Raw genomic sequence first — 25,766 nt, forward strand, 5'->3', positions numbered from 1 at the left:
GGGATTTTTTTTTTTAATTTTAATAAATGAATTTGCTTTCGGGAAGAGAAAGGGTCAAAATTTTTGACAGGGTATTTAGGAGATGATTTTTTTAGAGAAGCAGAGAACAACTAATGGAAGAGAGAAAATGCTAACCTAAAAAAAAAAAAAAAAAGAAGAGAGAGAAATTGGATTTCTAAGTTAAAAAGAAAAAAAAAAGGAAAAAAAAAAAGAAAAAAGAAATTCACATGCCAATTAATGTGTGGAAGGAGGTCTAAACTTTCGGAAGCATATGAAAATTTTCCAACTATAGGGGTGGGTGGTTTTAAAGATTCATATAATTTGGTTGATTTTAAATATAGAAAACTGAATATAATTAGTTTGGTCTATAGATTGATTTTTATTTGTAGACTAATCCAATCCAAATCCAATCACTTTACTTATATATATATATATATATATTTAATTATTATATTGATGGTTAATACCTATTGATAGTTGATAATTTATTTTTTTGAAATCGATAGTTGATAAATTTTTCACCATCAAATCAGATCGCATATATTATTGCCATTGTTTGAGTTTTTAATTACTCACCATTAGTAAGGCTGTAAATAGGTTCGAGTTTGGCTCAGTTTTAGCTTACTCAAATTTTTCTCATAAAAAAAACTAGCTTATCTTAAATAAGAAATAAAGTTCGGGAGTTGATGTTAAGTAATAAATTATGCTTGTGATTAACTCATGAGTAACTCGAATTTATCATTTAGATATATTTATATAAAAATTATATTATTAGTTTAGTTACATTTGAATATTTATAATACATAAATAATATTTTTTTATATTTTAAATTTATAAACTTTTAAAAATAAATATAATAAAATAGATAAATTTATTAATTATTAATGTTAAATTTTTTATTTAAAAAAAATTAAGTTTTAAATTTTTATAATGGAACGAGTTGAATTGAGCAAAATTAAATTTTTTGTTCAAAATTTTAGAAACTAATTTGAACATATCTGAAATCATTCGATCCAAAATTGAAAATACTCTTGGTTCGGTTCATTTACATCCCACCATCGTGTCAAATTCTTATTTCATTTTACATCTGAAATTTTTTATTTTTTATTTATTTAAAAAAAAAAAAACTGAAATTTAAAAAAGGCTGTGCCCTCATTTTTCAAGACCGAAGGGTGAAGACCAAGTGTTCTCCACGAAACGGCGTCCCTGACTCACGATGGCGTCCATGGTCCGCTCGACAACAGAATCTCTTCTTCATGAAAAGACCACACCCGGTCTGGCCTGGTCCGCTTCTTGATTTGCTGATCAGCTCGAGCTCGATAACAGCCACCAAGCCTATACATCTGGTCTTGATCTCTACTACTCAAGCCTACAAATCTCGACCTCATCCCTGGTAATATTTCTTATTATCTTTCTTAAGAATACGGAGTTGAATTGATTTGCTTATTTGATATTCAATTTTATTTTATTTTTCTTTTTCATTGGGCTGGAAGATTACTGAGATAAAACCCAACCATGAATACCCTTCAACGCATAGCAGCAAAGACTCAATTCCGTAGACTATCTACGGTGATTGCGAGACCCCATTTCAGCATAGCCATCAATTCCAGAGAATTTTCCACTAGATCTCCATCCAACGGTAATGGTGAGGACGAGTGGAATGACACATGGGAGACTGCTTGGCTCCCGGAGGACCTCTCTGCGAATAACAGAGCTCCGTGGGAGACTGATGTCAATTTCTCTTCTTCCTCATCATCCACAATAGTTCTTCCATCAGATGCTGATCCTGAGACGAAGGCGTTTGTGGAGGACATGAATGATAATTGGAATGAGAGACGGAAAACAAGCAAGACTCAGCAACAGGAAATACAGCAACAGAAAGAAAATGGGTCGCTTTATAGCTTAGAGAACATGAAGAAGGATTACAGGTTGAAGAAGCAGAGGATTCATGCTGGGTTGTGGATGAAGGAGATCGAGAAGCAGGAGGAGGCCAAGTTGGGTGACTCAGGTTTGGGTGTTGGGGATGATATTGAGAGGTTGCTGGATAGCTGCTCTGAGTATGTTTTACCTTCTTCTCTATATGTTTACAAGCACACATGAACACCTTTGTCCGTCTTGCATCTTGTATTTTTGTTGGTGTTCTTATGACAACTGGTGGATTGTTGATTCTTGGAATTCTTCTGACTAATTTGCAATTGATTTAACATCTGGATGTTGATATAGTCCTTGCTGTGAATTTGTCATTTGATTTGGGGTATAGGTAAGAAAAAACAAAATCTCATTCATTGGGATATAGAGAAGATAAAAGAATTACTTGTTATCTTTGCAGAGTGCTTAAACAAAGTGCAAATATTTGCGTGCGCCAGACAATAGTTGATATTTGAAATCATCTTTGAGGCCGTTTATGATCATAAGACCTGTTATGACCATTACATTGGCCAGAAAGTGCAAATACTGTCAAAGATTTGTCTATGCGTTTGGTGGAATTTATTTGCAAAACTTAAAGCCTACTGATTAGTTGTAACTAAAAAACTAGTTTAAGATGTTGCACATGTGAGTAATTTCCTTTGCTTTTTAGTTGGCATTTTCTAGTTCCACTTGTTTCCATTTAAATTTCTCATGACATTAAACTTTTTTACTTCAACTTCTTAGACGTATTCTTTTCTGCATTTCTTCAGCTGATTAAGGAAAAACATCTTTTGGCTGTTAAAGCTCTGGCCATTTTCTATACCATCATGTATCTGATATTAGATTGCAGTACTTACTAGAGATTGCTTCTTGATTTAACTTCTTGGGTTCGACTATCAAATAATTGCAGCATCTTTGATTCTGCCAACAATGACTTGAACAACCCAGACATCCCAAGCTCTTCTGAGTTCAAAAACAAGCCCGATGGCTGGGAAACAACATCAAAGACTCCGGATGGAAATATATGGGAGATGACACAGAGGGAAGAAGACATTCTCCTTCAAGAATTTGAGCGCCGAATTGCATACAGCAAATTTCAGGTGTGTATTTATTATCACTTGCACATTCATTTATCAAATTCTTCAGACTACTGTGTCCTTGTTAACAGTTTTATTTGCAATTCCACATTTTTGCATTGGTTATGACAATTGATAAGTGCCATTTAAGCTTTAAATGTCTGCTCTCTTTTTCTAGTTGAAATAGAAAACTAGGAAGAGATTTTGAGCAATAATCAAATCACAAATTCCTAAAATGCTGTCGTGGCAGATGTTGTGAAACAAATTGAAAATTGACTGTCAAATGCATTGATCATTACCATGAAATTGTCATATTGCTTGTAATAACTTCTTTGTGCACAGTGATGGACCTAACAGAGCAACTTGTAGTTTTGCCGTATTTAGACTAATGGAGAGGCGTAATTATTATTATTATTATTTTTTTTTGCTTGTTTTTTATTTTCTTTGGCTGCTCATGGACTTGTAGATTTATCTCCTAGTCTTAGTATGATATGACAAGTATTTCAAGTTCCTAGTTTGCCCTTTTTCTTCTTTCAGCTGTTCTCCTTTTCTTCATCTTTGTTAAAATTATTTATCATATGCAGATAGCTAGTTTTATAAAGACTCACATATTTAGTCGGAGGAGACCAATTGATGGTTGGAAATACATGATAGAGGAACTGGGACCAAATGCAAAGAAAGGCAAGGGTAGTGTTTCAAGGTTACCAAGTTTATCTGATGCATCAACCCAACCATTTAAGAAGGAGAAGACTCCAATTAGCAGCAGCCTCACACCCTTTAAGGAAAGATAGTCCCAGTTATGATTCCGTGTTCGAAATTCCTGTGATAACCCCAATGTTGAAAACTATGAAAAGTATTTAAATTTATACATCATTAGAAGCACGAGAAATGTTCGTTCTATGTTTTACATTTTAGAAGTATTGGTAATTCCGCCTTGTCTCACATGTATAATGTTAGTTATCTGTATTCCTTTAATTGGAAGAGGCAGGCAATAATCTGATACCAATCGAACATCAATACATCAATGACTTCCATTACTTTATTTATATTATCAATGTTATATATATATATATATACATAGATGGAAATTCTATGATGAGGACGGTCCGCATGAGGATCGCAGTATTAATGACGATTTTTTATAGTATTAACGATGGTTTCTTAAAAAATCGTCACTAATACTATGAAAACTATCACCAATATTGTGCTTCGCATGAGGACCATCCGTACCATAGACGGACTGTATATATAGATACACACACACATATACATATATATTTAAAAATTAAAGATTAAATTTAAGTTGACATAAATTTTGTAGTTAACCAAAAAAAAAATAAAAAATAAAAAAGAGAAAAAAAGAAAAAAGAAAAAAGAACTACTAAAGACATAAGATAGACCCACCTGAAAAAAAAAAAATGACATTGGTTAATCTTTCTACCATTAGGCACAAAAACGACTGCAAACCATTGACACTCACGGCAGACCTTCTACATTGATCAAAATGCATCTTCCATTTTTACAATTATTTTCCTTTGGCAAAATATCTTCTTCTTACAGTTTTGATATTTTAATATCTCCGCCTAGCTGAATGGATAACTTACCTGAATGGTTCAAGGGAGAAAAAAGCGAACACAATTTCCAGAGTAAGAGGTTCATGGGAAATATTATGGCATGCATTTTTCATTTTGTTCTGGTATTTTTCCCTGGGTAATCAGAAAGCTAACAGCATGTTACTCTCCAGCTAATACATTGAGCTGTTCGCATACTTCGGCCCGTCACCATATCTCCGCTTGTTCTCTGTGAAATGTCTTCAGCTGTGAAAGAACAATTGAATTTTTAGTAAACAAGATGATTAAATACTTGTCCAACATTCAATCAGTTACAGACCATCACAATCTCAAGTCCTAGTTTTCAATATCTTCTATTTGTAGGCGTGGAAGAGAGACAAATACACTTGAAAGTGTTTCAAACCTTTTATTTTTATTTTTTATTTTGGAGTTATGAGGAGGGAATTATTGAAACTTTTATCGTTATTAGCAATAAAAGCTGGCTCGTACAAAGTTGTACAGTCTAATAAATTTAACTTCTTCGTAAAAATATATCTCTATTTCAGCATAAAATTGGACCAGGACCACCATCCTAAAACCAAATTCTTGAAATGAATATTCTGTATCCAAAGCTATTTATGTTACTTTTACACTCATCTGAAATATTCTTAATAGCTCAAATAAGATGGTTTTGATATCTTTTTAACCGCAATAACAGGAAAATCTGTCCCGTTGGTTGATTGTTGAGTACTGTCTACGAATGCAACTACAGATTTAAAGGTCCATTAGGTATGGCTTGCAAGAAACGTTTAATCAGGTTGAGATGGCTCAAGTATATGGACTCAATGCTACTGACAGTATGATTTCAAGTCAAGACAACCTCTTATCTGAGCTAAATTATGCTTATACTTTCATGGAAAGAAGGGTGGTAAAAAATACCTGAAGCGAGCACATTCGAGTTCATTACCACCACCTGGTAATGTGGAAAAAGTTAAATAAACACCAGGTTGTATTACCCCAGTCTGGTTTGTCTTAGTTTCATTGGGTTTTTGATTAATGGAACTGCCATTGGACACTGTTTCAGGAGTTCTAGTGTTTATGAAAATTGGTCTCACTGGCTTGCTGGTTTGGAAAATTTGTGACACATCCTGCAATTGAGCCTGCATTGCTGATAGTATGCCATTCTGGCAGTCTTTCAGACATCTCCCTCAACTGTATAAGCAAAAACCAACTACAAGATCAGAACATTGATAAATCAAGGGCCAAATAAGTAAGCAATTTACTCAGCCAAAATATCAAAACAAAATCAAAAGTCAATGACGGTTACACGTTCAAAAACAAAAACAAAATTGGCATTGCAGGATTCCAATTACCTATCAATAATTCCAACAACATCTGGTCACATCTTGATTTGTTTCTCTACTTGCAGTAGTTACCTGAGAGATCAACACGTTAAGACCAACAAACCAAACTTCAGCTTCATCCTTGTCTTTGCATATCTGTCCATAAACAAGTGACCAAGTAGAAAGATGTATTCTCTTTTGACTAAGTATAATGCATTTTTGATAAATTTGAATCACCATTAACCTTGTTTCCAAGTAGCATAGTCTAAGAGTTTATTTATGTTTGCAAAAATTTGCAAGGTCCTTTACTTGACATGTTTACCCCATTAACGAGCTACATACGACACAAAAGACAAAAACTTCAATAACACAAGGTCAGTTGGTACCTTATTGCTGATTGTATAGATAGAAATCCATCTCAATAGTGCTACATCCAACTTCCTTTGCTATTTTGTCTTTATATCTGAATGAGAATTTCATATCTTTCATTAGCCGTTCTTCTTCTTTTATTTCCTGCATTATTGAACGTTCTGGCAACCTTCCAGCAACGGCATAGGCACTTGAGAGAAGAATTGAATTGGTGGGATGTTCATCATTTAGGTCAATTAAAACTCTCTCTACACATTCCCCCAATTCAACATACCCAAAGACCCTGCAAGCTGCAAGCAATGCACGCCAAGCAGTGGCATCTCCCTTAACAGGCAAGCTTTTTAAAAGTTTATATGCTTCCTCCAACAATCCTGCACGACCCAAAAGATCAATTATACATCCATAATGTTCAATCTTGGGCAAAAAACCATACTTGGAAACCATAATTTCAAAATATCTCATTCCCTCTGTCACCAGCCCTCCATGACTACAAGCACTTAAAATTGCCAAGAAAGTGATTTCATTGGGTTTGTACCCCTCGTCCTCCATTCTACAGAATAGCCTAATAGCATTTTCTGCTTGCCCATGATTTCCATAACCTGATATCATTGCTGTCCATGATTTCACATCTTTGCCTTGCATCCTCTCGAAAATGTCAGTAGCCTTTCCTAAAAACCCACATTTAGCATACATGTCTACCAGAGCTGTTCCAAGAACTACATCCAACACCAGTCCCTCCTCTTCCACATAATTATTGATACATCGTCCCATACTTACAGCTCCTGAAGAAGCGCAGGTTGAAAGTAATCCTGCCAATGTAGATGAATTGGCTTTCAATCCTTCAAGTTCCAAATGTTTTAATAGAGCTAATGCTTCTTCTAACAGGCCACTTTTTGCATGCTTATCTATTAAACAATTCCATAAAACAACATCCTTTAAAGTAACTTCATTGAAAATTCTATGTGCTAAATCAATATGATCAGTTTTTGCATACATATCGGTCAAAGCAGTAACCACATGCAAATCAGAACAAAATCCCAGTTTGATGCAATACCCATGAAGAGACTCTCCTCCAAGATAATTTCCCAAATCACCAGCTGCAGATAGAACACTCAACACTGTGGTAATACTGGCTTTCAAACCACTGCTACAAAGTTTCCTGAAAAGTTCTACAATAACAATTGGCTGAGAAATGTGAAGGTAGCCGCCCATTAAAGTGTTATATGAAACCAAGTCATTTTGTTGGGGAAATTCATCAAACAACACATGTGCATCTAAAATTCTCCCACAGATACAGTATAGATGCAGAAGGGAATTCTTCACATTGATAAACAACCTATAACCTGACTTCAAAGCAATCCCATGAACCACTTGGCCAGTCCAGATGTTGGATTGGACAGCACAAGCTTTGAGAGTTGTGATGAAAGAGAATTGGTCTAGCACAATTCCTTGAGCCCTTAAGTTATTGAAAACAACAAAAGCCTGTTCTGGGACATCACTGGCAGAATAGCCTCTGAGCATTGTATTGAACATGAACAGATTTGGGTTTTGTATACTGTTGAAAATGGAGGCAGCATATTCAATATCTTGAATGGAAGATGCAAGAAGCTTGCTCAAAGTAAAAGGGTCGTGATCAAGACCACTCTTGACCATAAAGCCATGGACTTGAGAGACTTGAGAGATCTGTTTGCACGATTTCAATAGAGAAATGAAGTTAAGATCTTTTGGAAAAAACAAGTGGTCATCTGATTTATACATTTCGGACCAAAATTTGAAGTTTTGCCTTAGAAAAGAACTGGCTCCTCGTAAGGTCATCACTCTGGCCAAACTGTAAATTCTATAGCAGGCGCTAGCCTCTGTACTTGTTTACTCTTAAAGGCCAAACGCTGTGAATATCAAAGCTTTGCATGAATAATAGAAAAATAAAATAAATATATATATTTTTATATAAAATAAATAAGTTAACCAATACAAAAATAATAAATAAATATATATATTTTTGTAACCATAAGATACCAAAGAAATTTAAAGAACTTATTGATTTTATAGTTTGTTTTTGGTAAGAAAAGAAGAATCAAAATGATAAGACCTTAAAAACACCAGTAAGCTAGAATTTATTAATTTTCACATCCTAATAATATAATACGAAGTACCTAATGCCTATCAAAAGAAAAGGCAAGTGGCACTTCAAAACTAACTTGATCGTCCGAAACAAATAAAGGCAGGTAAACATACAATGGGATAATAGAAATTGCTGCGGGTTAATTTTTAAAGACAGGAAAATGACCAAGTAGCTGACAAAACAACCAGTTAATCCCTTGACACAGTGATTAAGTAATCACACTCCTAATATCTCAAGCATATAACGAAAACATATGTTTTCAATAGATCTAAGCAACACTAACCCAAGTATTTGTTACCGAAAAACATGGAATTTGCTAAAGGAATTGTATTTTTAGGAAGTAACAGTTTTATAATGGCCTTCAAACCACTGCAATGCCCTTTACCGAGGCTTGTGACTGATACCCATAATACATATGTTTCTAGACAAACAGGAGGCAACATTTGCTTCTACTACACAGCATAATTAATCATTGTTAATATATAATAGATCAATGAGCAAAAATTGCAAACAAATTATTTTACCATTATCAGGATAATTTACAAGGGTCATCAATGTCTAAAAAATGTAGTAAAATTGTATTAAAATCATTTAAAATTAGGGGGAATCAGTGTCTACAGAGAGTAGTAAAAGTGTATAAAAATCATTTAGAATTATCAGCATACAATTTTAGCAATTTCAGCAGAAAATGCCTTCAGGCTGCACACATAATATTATGCTTCCTCCCCAAATAAAAGCAGGCTATCCAGGAGCCTATATACAATCAAATAAAAACTTCTAGCACTACTTACTATGGAAAGAGGGTTTCAGCACCAATCCCGGCCACTGGCCTCGTAATTCTAAATGTAGGATTTAAACCAGCATTACATCTTGCTATGGCAATACCTTTCAGAATTGAAACATGACGCTTTTTGTTAGGTACTTCCAAATCTCATAACTCAAATTTCTAGCAGTAGGCATATTATTTCTCTAGTAGTAACTTATCAAATATGCATATTAGGTAAAGGGTAATCGACTAAATAAGTTGCTTTCTTATAAGCTTTAACATATTTCAAAGTTCCAACTTTAAAAAAGTGTTTAAAGATGATGACAAGTTTTAAGCAATCAGCATACATTTAAAAAGAAACAAAAGCTTGTTTTGACATTTTTCCTAAGATACAAGATTCTCCAACGCAGTAAGTTGTCAAATTTGAGCGAGTTTAACAACAATTTCTAGTAAAAAATGAACTGGCAGCGTTGCAAGCACATCATGCAGTTCACTTGCTTGAACCCAAGAGTAAAAGCCCAGACTAGAGATCTAATTATAAAACATGCTTTGAGTTATCGTGACAGAATAAAAGTAACTATGAAAATTACCAAATTTTAAAAGTAATAATAATAATAATTTTCTATATGATGGCCTCCAACTCCTATCAAGAACACCATGATATCAATGCGATTTAAAAAATAAATAAAAAGAACCTGCATTGATAACTATGAAAAGTACCAGATTTTAACAAGTTGAGCATTAAAACATGTGAAAACGGAATGAGATACTGGTAGCACATTGATTTAAGCCAAGGGAAGAAAAATCTGAAGATTAACAGCTTTCAGACAACATATATACATATACAAAGTTCATAGTTCAAAATCAGCAATTTTTTCTATTTTCTTTTCAAAATTGTTGCAAGGAGCAATTACCTTGGCTAGAACAACAAAAAATAAAAAATGTTTTCGAGCTGGAACAACTCAGAATCAGTGGCAAGTTCAAGCACTGATCGGAGCTCTGGATCAAATATACTTGTCAACTTAATCCAAAACTTTATTTTGAATCATAACCAAAATTCAAAAACCATGATGACATAGCAAAAGGCCAAAAAGTCTACCTTGTAATGTCCTAGAAATGTCAGCACACCCAAAAGCCACAAGCCTCAGACTTGCCGGTGCCATTCAATAGCGCTACACTGGTGGTTCCTTTCGAAATCGACAAATTATTGCAATTCCGGAACTTACAATTATGGGTTTTTGAGGGCAATATGTCCCTCTATTTTGAATGTATGGTTTTATTACATTTTAATGCCCCTAAATTCTGCAAATTGCATTTTCGGCGCCCAAGTTTGAAACGTTGGAATTGAGTTCTTTAAATTTTAATTTGTTGCTTTTTTTTTTTTTTTCTTATTCTTTTTTGGCTAAGGCAATTAAAGGTTAAATGGTACTAAAATGTAAAATTTTAAAAATAAAAATTTTAAATTATAAAAAATTAGAATTAGAAGGTTTAAATTGAAGAACTTAGATGGTATAAATTGTAATAAATTAAATTAAATTGCATTTTAATATTGATTATGTAAAATGAAACCATTAATTAGCCAAAAAAAAAAACTTCAACTGGACAAAAATATAACAAATTAAAATTTAATGGCATAAATTGAATTTATCCAAAAAGAAAAAAGTTAAAGAAAAAGATATACACCAAGATTAAATCACCTTTATAAAAGAATCTATAAAATTTGTAAAATTTAAAATTATTTAATATTTTCTATAATGAATAAATTCAAGTAATTAATATTAATATTATTTTCAAATTTTTTTTGAAGAAAATATATTTTCCAAATAGTATTTTTTTTGAAGTAAATATTATTTTTAATCTTTTATTTTTTGAAGAAAATTTATTTAATGTTTTTGATAAAATATTATTTTTAATATCTTTTAACATAATTTTATTTATAATATTTTAACAAAATATTATTTTAATATTTTTTAACAAAACTTTATTTTCAATATTTATTTTGAAAAAAATATATATTTAATACTTATTTTGAAAAAATATATATATTTTTAATAATTTTAAAAGACTATATTATTTTTAGTATTTAGATAATAAAAAAATTTAGGATTAAATTATGTTGAAAATACTAAAATGGATATGCCAAAAGAGTTTTTTTTTTTTTTTTTCAAATTAAAATAATTGTTAGCATTTAATTGGTTTTAAAGAGTTATGCATAGTTGAGGGATTATTTATTATTTATTTTAATAGTTTAAGTAGATTATTTGCAAGTATCAAACAGTTGAGGAGGGACTGTGTAATCTATTATAAAAAATATTACCACTGCGGGAACTGGTTGGAACACCGTCCAAGCATTTCTGTAGTTGTTATGGACTCGGTAGAACCGAGCCGGGTGAAATCAGAACTGGACATGGAAAAGACAATGGTAAAATGTTGAGTTGACTAGTTGTTTAAGAATTGAACAAACAAATATGCTTGGCTTGTAGCACTTCTCAAGTGGAATTTTGTGAGCAGTTTTATGAGAAAACCTTTTCATGTTGCCAATTGCAAAAACAATGTACTTTTAGGAAGTCATAGAGCACCAAGAAGATCTTGAAGCCAATTTTGAAAATGAACAGGATTTGACTTATGAAGCACGAAACAACCAAAAAACATAAAACAGCTGAGAAACACTCAATCGAAGGTCTTCAAGATGTGCTCTACACCAACCTTTAGCTAGCTATTGGTGAGATTTTCGAATTTCTTCTTTTTTATACAAATTGCATTTTAGAACCATGGAGCATATCTTTTGGCGCTTTTAATGCCCTTTGGTTGTTGCCAAATGCCAACACTGATGAAGTTTCATTCCTATCACTGTACAATTTGGGTTTAAATATATATTGATATTTATTAATATTTGTTAATCTTACTACTATAGGGACAAAAAATACTGCAAACTATCAATATTCACTGCAGCCTTTCTACATTGATCAAAAATGCACCTTTCATTTTTACAATTATTGTCCTTTAGAAAAATATCTGCTTCCTACACTCGAAATTCTACTCTCTCCACCTATCTGCCTGTTTCTGATCCCGGATCCTTATGGATAACTCCACTGAATGACTTCAAGAGAGAAAAAAGCATATACAATTCCCAGAAGAAAGTAAGAGGGTCATGGGAAATATTTATGCCATGCATTTTCCTTTTTGTTCTGGTATTTTTCCCTGGTTAATCAGAAGGCTAGCATCATATTACTCATCACCTAATATATTGTGCCGTTCGCATACTTTGGCCCCGTTTTCAGCCCACCATTTTTCCGCTTGTTCTTCTGTGAAATGTCTTCGGCTGTAAAACAACAATTGAATTTTTAGTAAACAAGATGATTCCAAATATTTGTCCAACACTGCATTCAGTTATAGACCAATACAGCCTCGAGTTCTTGTTTTTATTAACTGCTTGAAAGGCATTGAACTTGCATTTGGACAAACATAATGAAAAATCTTCTATTTGCAGGCGTAGAAGAGAGAAAACAAATCTACTTGATTCGAATTTTTTTCCTTTTTGGAGATATGAGAAGCGTTTTATTGGAACTAAAATGGACATTGGCAATAAAAGCTGCGTCATGCTGTGTTGAAGAGTTGAATAGATTCAACTTCTTCGCTGGTAATTGCCATCTTTTATACAGCATGAAATTGGGTCAGGACTTTCATGCTAAATCCAAATTCTTGAAATGAAGAACTCTACTGTATCCAGACCATTTACTTTATTTTCTCACTCATTTAAAATATTCTTAATAGCTCAAATAAGATTGTTCTGACATCCTTTTTAACCAAATAACAGGGGAATCAGTCCTTTCGGTAAATGGTTGAGTAGAACCATGTATGAGTCTAACTATGGATTTGAAGGTCCATTAGGTATCGCTTAGAAGAAACGTTTAATAAGGTTGAGATGCCTTAAGTATATGGATTCAATGCTACAGACAGGGTCATGAACCAGTTGTATGATTTTGAATCCAGACAAAAGAACCTTTAATATGAGTTGGATTTATGTGCTTATACTTCGTGATAAAGAAGGGTGGAAACACATACCTGAAGCGAACACGTTTTAGTTCATTACCACCACCTGGTATTGCGGATAAAGTTAAATATACACCAGGTTCATCTTGTACAACCCACTCTGGCTTTCCAGTTTGTGTCTTAGTTCCATTGGGTATTTGATTAATGGAATTGCCAATGGACCCGGCTTCCAGAGTTCTTGCGCTAGGCGAATCGGTCTCACTGGCTTGCTGGTTTTGAAAATTGGTGGCACATCCTACAACTGAGCCTGCATTGCTGATTGTATGTCCTTCTGGCAGCCTTTCAGACATCTCCTTCAACTGTATAGGCACAAAAACCAACCACAAAATCACAATATTGCTAAATCAAGGGAAAAATAAATAAAAAATCAACATAACCAAAATAACAGTACAAAATCAAAAGATAATGAAGATTACACATTCAAAAAACTAAATGAAAACTGGAGTTGCAGGATTCCAAATACCTATTAAAATACTTAAAATGATAAAATCAATGTATATCAATTGTGTTGAATGAATCATAACTCGTGTACCATATAATTCCACCTACAACCAGTGATGGTAAGTGATATACTCCGACTAGATTTTAGATACCAAGAAATGAACTTATTATCAACATCTGTAGGATTTGTGTGCTAAATATTTATTCACTGCACCAGTTCATGACTTTATTTTCTCAGCACTCAATTGAATAATGATAATTGAAGAGTTCACCAAAAGATGAAGCTTGTTTTCATTATATCTTAAGATTTTTATATTCATCAAAAGGGAGAGAGAGAGAGAGAGAGAGAGAGAGAGAGAGAGAGAGAAGGAAAAAAAAAAAAAAAAGCCCTTAGGATTTCTATATCATAGTTGGCATTAACACACTACAATCGGAAAAAAAAAAAAAAAATCTATATTATAATTAGAATGGTGATTAAAAAAAATAATTCATATAATTAATGAACATCTCAGGAAGAGGAAATTACATCTCTGCCTTTCCATTCTAAGCATATTTACATTTTTGCATCTCAAAAGCAGCTACAAGTTCCCATATAACACCAATTCAAGCAATGTTAAACCCTATAAGTATTTCTACGAAAAACTGAGCATACTTTATACTTTCATACATGTCAACCTCTATAAAGTTTATAATGGAAAGTTAGAAACAAGTAAACTATATCGAATTACAAATCCAGCAATCACCAATAATGAGTGGAAAACTATAACTTATTCTTACCCTATGAGTGATATACTTATTTAAACCACATTTATGAGTGCACCTCTTGTTCTGTTGCTAGTATGAAGACTGCTTCAGATGATATTATCAAGGAACAAGAAGATCCGTATTATATCCTGTATGCCTATAGACTACACTAATGAATGTAGCTACAAGTTCCTATATGACACCAATTCAAGCAATCTCAAACCCAATAAGTATTTCTATAACAACATGCACATACTTTATAGAAGACATGTCAACTTCTATAAAGTTTACAGCGGAAAGTTAGAAACAAGTAAACTATATCGAATCACAAATCCAGCAATCACCAATATTGAATGGAAAGCTATAACTTATTCTTACCCTATGAGTGATATTTAAACTACATTTATGAGTGCACCTCATTGTTCCGTTGCTAACATGAAAGACTGCTTCAGATGAGATTATCAAGGAACAAGAACAACCATATTATGCCCTGTATGCCTATAGACTACCTCTCCCAGCCATTTCCTTCGGATACTTTCCCTCATAACTTGAATGATCTAGAGATCATAACTTACAATCTATTAGTTGAATGATTCAATTAGCCAACTCATGATATTGACAATTTCTTCAAAATTCAAATCCAGCAAATGAGTTGATAAACATTGCATCATAATGCTTTAAAAAATAAAACGGAAAATTATGAATGTAAAGCATACTCAACCTGAGCAGTTAGAGACTTTATAACTTCCTTTGCAGATTTGCACTTTTCTGCTTCATCCGCAGCTATTGCATTGGCCTTCTTCAGTTGATTTGATGTTTTTTCCAATTCAGCTTCAAGATGTTTGGATTTGGAAGTTAGGTCTTCTACCTACACAGAGTTTTCAATAATCTTTTACTTAGAGTATATATAATTAACATTAGTGCCTAAATTGCACTGTTGATATGATTCTACATATGCAGCGATATAACTTATTTACTTTTATTTTCCATGGGAGTGGGGTGGAAGTGGCTGAAAATTTTCATTAGTCAGTAAATCAGTAGAAGCTTACCTGGGCCCTTAAAATTATAATTTCTTGGCTTAAACTTTCATTTGTATACTTAGAATCCTCAAAAATTTCTCCAGAAGATCTAGCCGGGCTTGACTTTCCCGAAACAGGAGATGTCGCTCTAGAAAATAATCTGGAACCAGAAACTGAAGTTGGTATAACTTTCTTTGGAACTACAAATGCATTTGATGGTTTTGAAGAATTAAAACCCCCTAACTCAGAAGTTACATTCAGAGCAGGAAAGACAAGATTATAGTGTGCTTCTGGTTGATTTTCAGAATTGGAAAGCCTGCTTTCAGATTGATTGATGACCGAACCAAAAGATGAGAGCCTGGAGAGTGTTGTTTGCAATTTATGATTGTCAACTGACTCATTGATTTTATGATTCACATTTCCATTTCTAACCTTAGTATTTCGTGAAACAGAACTATTTTCCATGGCTTTCCTTAATTTAGAATAACAGTCATCACAAACCCGATATGGCTTGTTCATATTTGGAGCCAAGGCAGCTTTCAGAGATTTCCTGGTGCTGCATGCCTTGCAAAAGACTAATCCACAATTATAACAATTATGACGTTTCCTTCTGAATCCAAAAGGATTCCGACAACCAGAGCATATAGAATGGTCAACACTAGATACTGATTTGTGAAGACAAATAACAGCTGTAAGGTTTGAACCACATACGACACTTTTTACTTGCCTATCTTTTAGAAAATCAACAAGAGTAGGCATATTTCTATTACCATGGTCTCCATGACCTAGTTGCCCATTTGAGCCCTTTCCCCATGTATATACCTCTGTTTTCGAAGTCAAAACAGCAACATGATAAGAACCACAGGCAATTTCTTCAACAACATTTTCTGAAATTTTGCCTTGAACTTGAGTAGGAACCTTTCCATCAGCCATAGGATTACCTAGCTGTCCATAAGAGGTACTTCCCATTGTATATACTTGTCCTGAAGTTGTAAGGGCCATTGTGAGATAATAGCCACAGGCTACTTGACAAATGTTTTTATCAGCCAAAGCAATCACACATTCAGGAACATGTCTGGATTCTTTATCACCATGTCCTAACTTCCCTTTATCTCCATCTCCCCACGTGAACAGCTTTCCAGATGAAGAGCTAGCAGAATTATCAGGACTGGATAACTCATCTGTAACTTCAACAACTGCAGCGGTATGCCAAACACCACAAGCAACCCTCATAGTTCTTAGCCCACTCAAAATTTCCACTTCCCGAGGAATATTTGTGCTACTAAGATCTCCATGCCCTAAGGCACCAAAAGAACCATCCCCGAAAGTAAACAACCGACCAGCTGATGTCACTGCAGCTGTATGCCATAGTCCACAAGATATATATGATACATGTAGACCTTCCATATCACCACTTATCTTTTTTGGAATCCAATGGCTAACTTCACTTCCATGCCCAAGCAAGCCAGAGTAATGAGTGCCATCACCCCATGTATAAAGATCTCCAGAAAATGTAACAGCACAACTGTGATACTCTCCACATGCAACTGCTTCAATATTCATGCCATTTAGAAATTCAATGAGCTTCGGTTGGGAAACATCCACTTCTACTCCATGACCAAGCCTGCCTCCTGTCTCCTCTCCCCAACTAAATATCTCTCCTTGTTTAGTGACAAGCAAAGCATGCCTGTCACCACAAGCAATACCATGGACATCAAGAACAACTGTTGATTCCAATGCCTTAGGTAGAAAAGAATCCATATTCGAATAAAATGAGCTCCCAACTCTACACACACCACCACCCAATGCTCCACTTCCAATACCTTCGCCCCAAATGAAAACATCCCCAAGAGAATCAAAATCATCAAGACAAGAACTTTGACTGGATGAGCTTACGGCACTAGATAAGCTAACTCGGAATGCCTCAGATGCAGAATTTCGACCAATGGAGTTATCTGTAGACCTAGGTGATACAGAAGAATTGGAAAATGATTCATCTTGAATGGAACTCTTGTTGGCTGCAGTATATGAAATTATGTCAGCAAAGGCCTTTCCCCATCTGCTTTGAGGAACATTCTCAAAATTCACTCCCTCAGCATCTCCTGGATCCTGTGGTAGTTTGTAAGAATAAAAACATTGGGAACTTTTATAATACAAATAAGGAAATAAAGTAAGAATGAATGAGGTTGTTGATACGGACAAATGGCGTTATTGATAGAGAATTTCTTTGAGTACGAGCACGAGGACTATCAAATGATGAACTGTCACCTCTTGATTCGTTTCTCCACTTGCTGTAGTTACCTCGAGAAATCAATGCATTAAGACCAACAAGCCAAACTTCAGCTTCATCCTTGTCCTTACATATCTGTCCATATGTTGGCAATGATATCAAATCAAGAAAGTGAAAAACTAGAAGCACTCAGATGCATTTTCTATTTGCACTTTTGGTGAATATGTTCTGATTACTAGCCTTCTCTTTATATATCAAGGAAGGAATTATGAAAAAATAAATTCACAATAAAACAAAACCAATGAAATAAACCATATCTGGTCATTTGTGGTATAATCTACTATCAGTAATAAATTAACAAGTTTTTAGAACCAAAGCAATGACCTTTTGGATGCACTCACCAAGTCCAAGGACCTATCATTACATATAAGAGAAAATGATTGATATTCCTTTTCAGGCCTAGGATACCGCTGAAATATTGCCTGAAAGCCAAAACAACAATTATGATTATTTATTTTTCAAAAATTAAGATGTATGCAAAAAGTAATTAACAAAGATAGTTATCTAGATAAAAATAAAAAAAATAAAAAAGATAAGAGCATAATAATTTCAGCTATGCCTAGGGAGATTAAACATCCATTTTCTTTTTCAAAAAAAAAAATTGAAATTAGGCATAGATATTTGGATTATTTTTCCACGGCCTAGTAAAATAATTTCTGCCTTGAGAGGTCTTTCCTCAACATAAAAAGAATGAGCAAAAACTTACAGTACGTTGCCCAGGAATAATCTTTGAAACATGACTTAGTTTCAGCTGTTTCTCATCTTTGCCAGAGTACCAAATCAATGTAGTCTCATCCTGATAGAAAAATTAGCAGCATCCAAGTAAACAGAAAAGAAAGATGAACAAAAGCCATTTATTTTAGAGTAAATTACACAAATCCCTTTGAACTATTTGACACTTGCAAATAACCTCCTTTAACTATTAAAATAACAAATAAACCCTTCAACTGTGATCATGTATAACACATTGCTCTATTTAAACAAATTAAATACTAAAAAATGTTTTAATTTGACAAAACACCCTTTTAATATACCCATTATACCATTTTCCAAATAATTTAATCTAATCTTTTTTATTATTATCTAATATTAAAATAATAATTTTAAAAATAATATTCTCTTCAGTAAATAAATAAATTATATTTTCTTTGAAAAAAAAAATAAAAATAGTATTTTCTTCAAAAATTATTAATATTAATTAAATGAATCTATTTAGTATGGGCATTTAAGTAATATTAAATTTTAAAATTTTAATAGATTTTTTTATGAGGTTAATTTTGTTTTAATGTATTAGTTTGCTTCGACTTGTAAGTTTTTAAACATTTGATTGAGTTTTCTGTAATATCATGGGGCATATAAATAATCCAAGAGGGTTTTGTGCAATTTATCCTTTATTTTATCATTATCCTGTGAACATCATATAAATCCAGGAAACAATGGGCGTATACGAGCTTTATGAGTTCAAACATGAATGAAATGAAATGGCCATGTGTGTTTACTCATCATCGAAATCTGAAAACCATAAGTATGTTTTTGATCATCATGTCAACAAGTAAATCAAACTATCCCAATGGGGACCAACCTTTTCTCATTCAAAATTGATCTCTTCACCTACAATGGCATTTTATGCCTCATATTTTGATATAGATTTCTTTTTTCTTCTTAAAAAAGAAATCCATAACGCAAAAGAGGACAATGATACAAGTAGACTCTTCTCACTTTAGTATCATTTTCAGAATTATAAGGAATGGCTTTGTAATGCTATGAGTTGTTTATTTATTGGTTGTTACAAACTGATATGGGCAACACATATCACAAGGTGTTGTAATACTTGCTAACAATAGAAAAACATGTCCAAGATGTTTCTCTGTGAATTAATTAATAGATTCATATAAGCCCCGCTAGTATTAATTAACACATATCAGCCAAATGTTTTACTTAAAAATCACAAGAGAAAAGGGTTTTGACAATCAGTATTCAAAAAAAAAAAAAACAAGGGAACTAGTACTTTCAAGAGGAAAAAAGATTTTGGTAATTACCTGCCCAATCAAATATATAAAGACAAAACTTAACCAAGTTCCAACACTCTGTAATTGATATCTAAGTGTAGTGTCAGAAATCAGTCACAACAAAGATTACTCTCAACTCAGTTGAGGTGCATCAACTACTTAATAGGTAGTTGAGTGTGAAATTGCATTGTCCTAATATTCTGAACTTGAGTCGACATCATCACATTCAATTGCAATTTGTTCAACTACACCAATCTAACTATCATTTAGAACTTTCACAATAAACTAGGACAGAACTTACAATACATTATTGAGAGAAACTTACATTAGAAAGCCGAAAAGGGCAGAACTTTGGCTTCCCACGACGGCCATACTTTAGCAAATATGCTCCTTTCTTAAGTGCTGTAATGGCCTGTAATGGAATTGCAATACGAAAAATGATTATGTGAGCTAATAAGTATTCAAATTAAAGCTAAAATCTTGTGATGGTAAGTGAAAACCCTGGTTGGTTTTTCATGGATTACCACTCATTTAAACAAAATGAAGCATTTAAACATCTAAAGCATTCCCTAAAATACCAAGTTCAAAAAAAATATCACCAACATTACACACCGAAAAAAAAAAAAAAAAAAAAAACAAGAAAAAAAGAAAAAATCATCCTTTAACAGCCATTTAAAACCCTGTTGAGGTTTCATGGTTTAACACCCAATTAAACAAAATGAAGAGTTTAAACATCTAAAGCATCCTATCAAATACTAGGTTCATATAAATATATATATATATATTTATATATCACCAATATTATACAAGAAAAGAAATGCAATCATTTCTAAGAGGTACAAAACCTATGGAGTACGCAAGAATCACATTAAGCAAATTTTGTAAATAACTTGGAAATCAAACCAAATAGTAACTAGAGAAGTAAAATAACTTATAGCCTGTGATGCTCGAGCTCTTCAATTGAGGTGAGGTATCCGTGTCGTGTCGGGTCGACACGGATAAGGGTGTGGGATCCGTCTCGAATCCTTGGAATGAAAAAGTCTGGTTTCAGAAGCAAGAAAATCAGGGGAAATGGAGCACAAATTGGATACTTCATATTCAGCTTCAATAGAGGATCGAAAAAAATAGAAACATCACGAACCCCAAAGAAAATAAAAAATAAAAAATTGAGGACCTGAAAACCAGCAGCATCTATGGTGGAATGAAAGCTGGGAGACTCATAACAGCGTAGTTTGTAGATCTGGGTTCAATTTTTTGTTTTTAAAATTTTTGTTTTTGATTTCTTGGACAATGTAGATCTAGATCTCTGTATTCGGTTGTGAAATTTTGGGAGAGAGAGAGAGGAGGTGACAATCCGTATCATCGTAGCAAGATAGGTTCCAAAAAACGTTAGCGGTTTTGGGTTTGATATAAATTCAAAATATTAATAATTTTCTCAAAAACATTTTAAAATATTAAATTTTTATTAAAAACTATATTATTGATTTATTATCAAAACAATTTTATTAGTTTAAGAAAATAATAGTTTCGAAACAATTTTATTAGTTTAAGAAAATAATAGTTTAAGATGAAGTCGGTTAGTTTCAGTGGTTAAACATATATATTTGTGTCTGTAAAAACACAAATTTATATTATATGAATGATAAAGAATTTGAATAGTTTATAATTTACGTAATATAATTAAAATAATAATAATAATAAATTGTACAAATATTTGCTTTTTTTTGTATCTTTTTTTTTCTCTCGTTTTTTTATAATCACACACAGAAAAAAGTTATTAAAAACAGTGACCAATCCAGAATTTTTTTTCATGGGTTATAATTAGCTTTTTCCTCCTTAGATACTTATTTTTGACAATATATGTTATACTACAATAAATAAGAAATTAAAATTAATTGGAAAAATTAGCAATTAATTAATTGAAAGTAAAATAGAAACTAAAAAAGGAAAATTTACAAAATCTAAAAAAACTCAAATAATAGTTTGATTATATTACCCTGACAAAAAAAAAAGTTTGAATATATTATATTAGGCAAGGTTTTAAATATTCAAAATTTTTTTGAAATTTTCATTTTTTAAAAGGTCAAAATAAAATTAAGATTCCAAATAGAAATGGGTAAAATTTTCATAATATCCATTAAAATTTTTGAAATTCTACTAAAATTTCTATGAAAATTTCCATCAAAATATCTTATGAGAATCCATCCGTGCCCGCACAACCAACAACCCGCTGGGGTGCTGATCCGATATGGATAAAAACCGGACCGATCACTAAAGCTCGAGTCAAGAGATTTAAGGACAACCTAATTGATTTTATATAAGGAGTAATTAATTCTCAAAAGGGCTTATCAATACTCTAAGATAACAAGCCTATTTTAAGCATCTAAGTGGTGGAAGTCATTACGAATTCATGTAGCTGTTTTACTGCAAATATGGATTCTGGTAGCAATGAATGAATTAAACACTTTTTGGATTCAATGGATATCACCAAGAGGCCATGGAATTATGTTAAGGCAGAATTAAAAGCATATAAAACCAGCTTGTATGGACAACATCTCAATTTGGCCGAAAATGTGTTGTTTAGCCTTTGGCTTTGACTTTTCTTCTTGTTCAAACAAGTTTGATGCATTTCAATCAAGGGGCAACATGTGGGAATCATTATTAATCATATTTGACATCCTACATGATATATAGAAGCTGATTTGGAGCTCAAACAAGCTATATATTGGTCAATGATACCTTAGTAGTCAAACTAGTCAACTAGTTTTCTAATTTGAATTTGACTTTTTGTTTTAGGAAATTAGTATTATATTTAGTTTCTATTTATTTATTTGTCAAAAAATCAAATTAGGAAAGTTATTATTTTATTATTTTCATTGTAAATTAATTAATTCCTAATTCAAAATAAAGGAATTAATTAATCCAAATTAGTTTAGGAAAATAGATGAATTTCGGCCAACATGTTTCATTTTCTCTTTGGTGGCCGGTTTTAACCTAAATTTTTAGGGTTTAGTGTTTTGTGACTCTAGGCTATTTAAGGGCTTAATTTTGAGAAAGAACATACCTTGAATATTTTATAGAAAATTAATTGTGAGATTGAATTTCTCTTTATTCTCTTTGAACACCTAAAACACCATTAGAGAGTGAGTGTTTTAGTTTTTTACTTATTAATAGGACTTCCATAACCTATTGTGGCATCTTCATTATTCTAAAGTTTCCAATCATAGGTTGGATAGGGGTTAAGGTTTTTCCATAAGAACTTGAATTCAATTGGGATCCGAACTAATATAATACGGGTTTAGGCGCGAATCGATCTAGGTTTTTATCATTTGGTATCAGAGCCAAAATTTAGTTCAGGTTTGATATATCTTTATTTGCTTTATTTTGTTTTGTGTTAATCTGTAATTTTAGCATTAGGTTAAGATTGCTTCTATCATCATACACATTCTGCATATTATCAAAAATAAAAAAAAATAAAAATAAAAATTCATTCATAGCCAAAATTAGGTTCCTTGTTTTACCATATTTTTACTTCCTAGTTTGTTGGTTGTTTTTCATCTTTGTTCTTAGTAATTTAGTTCATTATTGATTTTTCTTTGCTGTTTTTTATCTTAATTATTTGCATTCACATATTCAAAAAAAAAAAGAAAAAAAAAAGAGGGGTTTGCGGCAACAAAAAATAATAATAATAATAATAAAATAAATTACAAAATTTGCAAGTTGAATTTTGAAGGTCACGGGTTTGTTGAAAATTGCAGTCAAGTTCATATCTGTGAGTAAAAAAAAAAAAAAAAAGCCGAATAAAAAAAAAAATCGGTTTGTTGAAATTTGGAGTTGAATTTGTTTGCTGAAAATTTGTTGGAGCTGTTGAGTTGTTGCTTATTTATTCAATATTTGGAGTTGCTAGAAGTTTAATTTTACTGCTGGATATTTGAACTTTGGATGCTAAAACCATTGAATTAAAATTTGCTAAAGGATTTGATACAAAAACTTGAATTACAAAGAACAACAACCAACAACTATCTTATATTTTTGTTCAATTTGATTCTTGTTCATGTTTGAATTCTTTCTCTAAATTTTATTATTGAATTCTTAATTTCTGGCCATCTGGTCCAGTTCTTATTGATTTCAAAATTTCATTTGTTAAATTGTCTTATTTTTGCTTAGAAAAGGCAAGAATTAGGTGTTTAAAAATTTACTCGGTATTGTTTGCTTCTTGCTACTATTTTGTTGATAAGTTTAATTAAAACATACTTTTGATCTAATTGCTGTTTAGTGGGTGCTTTAATTAGAACTTTGAGTTAATTCTTTGAGTGGAAAAAGGCACGAGTGTGTGAGTTTAAAAGAAGGTCAAAAGCCGAAACTAGTGTGCAAATACGAGTGTTGAGACCTTGTTTGAGTGAAACAAGTAAGGGAGTGTTTTGGTGAGGTTCTATTTTATTTTTGTTTTATTCATACTAACATGGCAGATTCAAAGGTGAGAAGAGGAGATGTGCCATTAAGAATTAATTAAGAGGAATTGTAGGATTCGAGGGTGATTTCGGAGCTTTAAGGAATGGTGGTGAGCATACGGACATGATGGCGATCTTGGAGCAATTACAGTGGATGAATGCTCACTTTGATCACCTAGATCAAAGGATGGACATATTGGAAACATCACAAGGTGGCCCGAATCTGAGGTAAGAATTTCATGAGGGTTAAGGTCGAGGAGGTCGCGAACGCTATAGGGAGGGTTTTGAATGAGGAAATTATGGAGATAATTTGAAGGAGGATTTTAAAGACATCTATACTCTCCAAGGAAGGCAAAACTGTGGGAGACTAGCAAGGGAGGAGGATGATGATCTTGGAAATATTAAGGTCAACATACCACATTTCATGGGAAAAAGTGATCCGGAAGCATACCTAGAGTGTGCGGAGCTTATGAAGATGATCTTCGATTATCATAACTATTTGGTGACTAAGAAGATAAAGGTGGCAGCAATGGAATTTGGGCATTATACACTTTAGTGGTAGACTAATGAGCAAAATACTCAAAGGAGAGTAGGTGATGAATTGATTACTACTTGGCGACAAATAAAAGGAGCCATGAGGAAGCGATTTGTACCAACTCATTATCATAGGTTGCTACATCAACGATTCCAATCATTATCACAAGGAAGTAGGTCCGTGGAGGATTATTACAAGGAGATGGAGATGCTCATGATGATATTAAGCATGAATGAAGAGAGGGAACCAACCATGGCACGGTTTATAGGTGGATTGAATCGTGAGACAGCTAACCATTTGGAATTGCAACAATATGTTGAATTGGAAGAGATGTTGCATGTGACTACCAAACTTAAGAATCAATTCAAGAGGAGGGGCACAAATACACAGCTTGGAGGAGTTTCAAATAGCAGGAGATCAAGTCCAAGTGCTTGGAGTAGCGATTCCACATTTGAAGCAAGATAAAGGCCGAAACTTGGAGAAGAAAGCACCATTCGGCCAAAAAGGGAGTCCAAAATCGATTCTGTCCAAGCACATAAAAATGAAGGTAAATGTAACACCCCGTCCCGAACCATGTCAGAAATTTTTGCACGTTGACCGAGGTTGACCGTTGATCGTTGACCGAAGGGGTCAAAAGTTGACTTTTTGACTCGGTTGGAATTCTAGGTTGACTGAGGTACCGTTACGAAGTACACGTTGGCACGAGTTCGTAGACTGGTAGCACGTTCAAAACGGAGCTACGGTTTGAAAGTTATAAGCAAAACAAGTTGAGGTCCAAACTGTCCAAGGGGTGCCGGAGTTGACTTTTTATTTATGGGGAAATGAGCTTTGACTCGTGCATGGTTGTGAAGTGCTTGTCGATACGAGTCCGTAGACTAGCGGCACATCTGAATTGGACATGTGGTTTGAAAGTTATGGACCTGCAGAGTTTTTTTCAAATACCATATTATTTTAATATTATTTTTAAACGCGTAACGATGTGCCACGTGTGACTTAATGAAGGTGACCATGTGTCACCATGTTGAGAAGCCACATGTCAACCATGTGTAAAATCAAATTATTTTTTTTATTATTATTTTAAATAATAATA

General features: G+C 33.0%; 3 protein-coding genes across 8 annotated transcripts in view; 1 reads left to right on the top strand and 2 right to left on the bottom strand.

Moving 5' to 3' along the window:
* The first annotated feature begins 1,146 nt into the window (after positions 1 to 1,146).
* Positions 1,147 to 4,030, top strand: LOC107428984 (protein GAMETE CELL DEFECTIVE 1, mitochondrial). The gene is made up of 4 exons (XM_016039593.4): positions 1,147 to 1,393; positions 1,494 to 2,057; positions 2,819 to 3,008; positions 3,569 to 4,030. Exons 2-4 carry the CDS (start codon positions 1,516 to 1,518, stop codon positions 3,773 to 3,775), a joined length of 939 nt encoding a protein of 312 aa, XP_015895079.3. The 5' UTR covers positions 1,147 to 1,393; positions 1,494 to 1,515; the 3' UTR covers positions 3,776 to 4,030.
* LOC107428993 (pentatricopeptide repeat-containing protein At1g26900, mitochondrial) lies at positions 3,998 to 10,369 on the bottom strand. Of its 6 annotated transcripts, none has more exons than XM_060813520.1 (6): positions 10,234 to 10,369; positions 6,264 to 8,132; positions 5,908 to 5,970; positions 5,474 to 5,746; positions 4,589 to 4,801; positions 3,998 to 4,388 (listed from the first exon to the last, which is right to left on the bottom strand). In XM_060813520.1, exon 2 carries the CDS (start codon positions 8,059 to 8,061, stop codon positions 6,265 to 6,267), a length of 1,797 nt encoding a protein of 598 aa, XP_060669503.1. In that variant the 5' UTR covers positions 8,062 to 8,132; positions 10,234 to 10,369; the 3' UTR covers positions 3,998 to 4,388; positions 4,589 to 4,801; positions 5,474 to 5,746; positions 5,908 to 5,970; position 6,264. The 6 variants fall into 6 exon arrangements, with proteins under 6 accessions (XP_060669503.1, XP_024933854.3, XP_024933849.3 ...); XM_025078086.3 differs by lacking the exon at positions 3,998 to 4,388 and adding an exon at positions 9,160 to 9,253 and having other exon boundaries at positions 4,454 to 4,801; positions 6,264 to 7,929; XM_025078081.3 differs by lacking the exon at positions 3,998 to 4,388 and adding an exon at positions 9,160 to 9,253 and having other exon boundaries at positions 4,454 to 4,801.
* Positions 10,370 to 11,979: 1,610 nt separating this feature from the next.
* The window catches only part of LOC107428977 (PH, RCC1 and FYVE domains-containing protein 1), a 28,120-nt gene continuing 14,333 nt past the window's right edge, over positions 11,980 to 25,766 (bottom strand). Inside the window, exons 2-11 of the mRNA XM_060813143.1 lie at positions 20,865 to 20,930; positions 20,621 to 20,731; positions 20,016 to 20,102; positions 18,388 to 18,477; positions 18,023 to 18,103; positions 17,592 to 17,756; positions 15,422 to 17,500; positions 15,094 to 15,240; positions 13,200 to 13,486; positions 11,980 to 12,456 (exon numbers count right to left, since the gene is read on the bottom strand). Coding sequence (XP_060669126.1) covers positions 12,363 to 12,456; positions 13,200 to 13,486; positions 15,094 to 15,240; positions 15,422 to 17,500; positions 17,592 to 17,756; positions 18,023 to 18,103; positions 18,388 to 18,477; positions 20,016 to 20,102; positions 20,621 to 20,731; positions 20,865 to 20,930 — 3,207 coding nt within the window. The 3' untranslated portion in view covers positions 11,980 to 12,362. The remainder of the gene's footprint in view (positions 12,457 to 13,199; positions 13,487 to 15,093; positions 15,241 to 15,421; positions 17,501 to 17,591; positions 17,757 to 18,022; positions 18,104 to 18,387; positions 18,478 to 20,015; positions 20,103 to 20,620; positions 20,732 to 20,864; positions 20,931 to 25,766) is intronic.

This window comes from Ziziphus jujuba, chromosome 12 (assembly GCF_031755915.1).
Source record: "Ziziphus jujuba cultivar Dongzao chromosome 12, ASM3175591v1".
Classification (NCBI taxonomy): domain Eukaryota; kingdom Viridiplantae; phylum Streptophyta; class Magnoliopsida; order Rosales; family Rhamnaceae; genus Ziziphus; species Ziziphus jujuba.

Excerpts from the sequence above, each read along its gene's own strand:
- LOC107428984 (XM_016039593.4), top strand. The coding sequence starts at position 1,516 with ATGAATACCCTTCAACGCATAGCAGCAAAGACTCAATTCCGTAGACTA. Across the intron at positions 2,058-2,818 it reads TTGCTGGATAGCTGCTCTGA|CATCTTTGATTCTGCCAACA; the intron begins GTATGTTTTACC and ends AAATAATTGCAG. Across the intron at positions 3,009-3,568 it reads TTGCATACAGCAAATTTCAG|ATAGCTAGTTTTATAAAGAC; the intron begins GTGTGTATTTAT and ends TATCATATGCAG.
- LOC107428993 (XM_060813520.1), bottom strand. The coding sequence starts at position 8,061 with ATGACCTTACGAGGAGCCAGTTCTTTTCTAAGGCAAAACTTCAAATTT.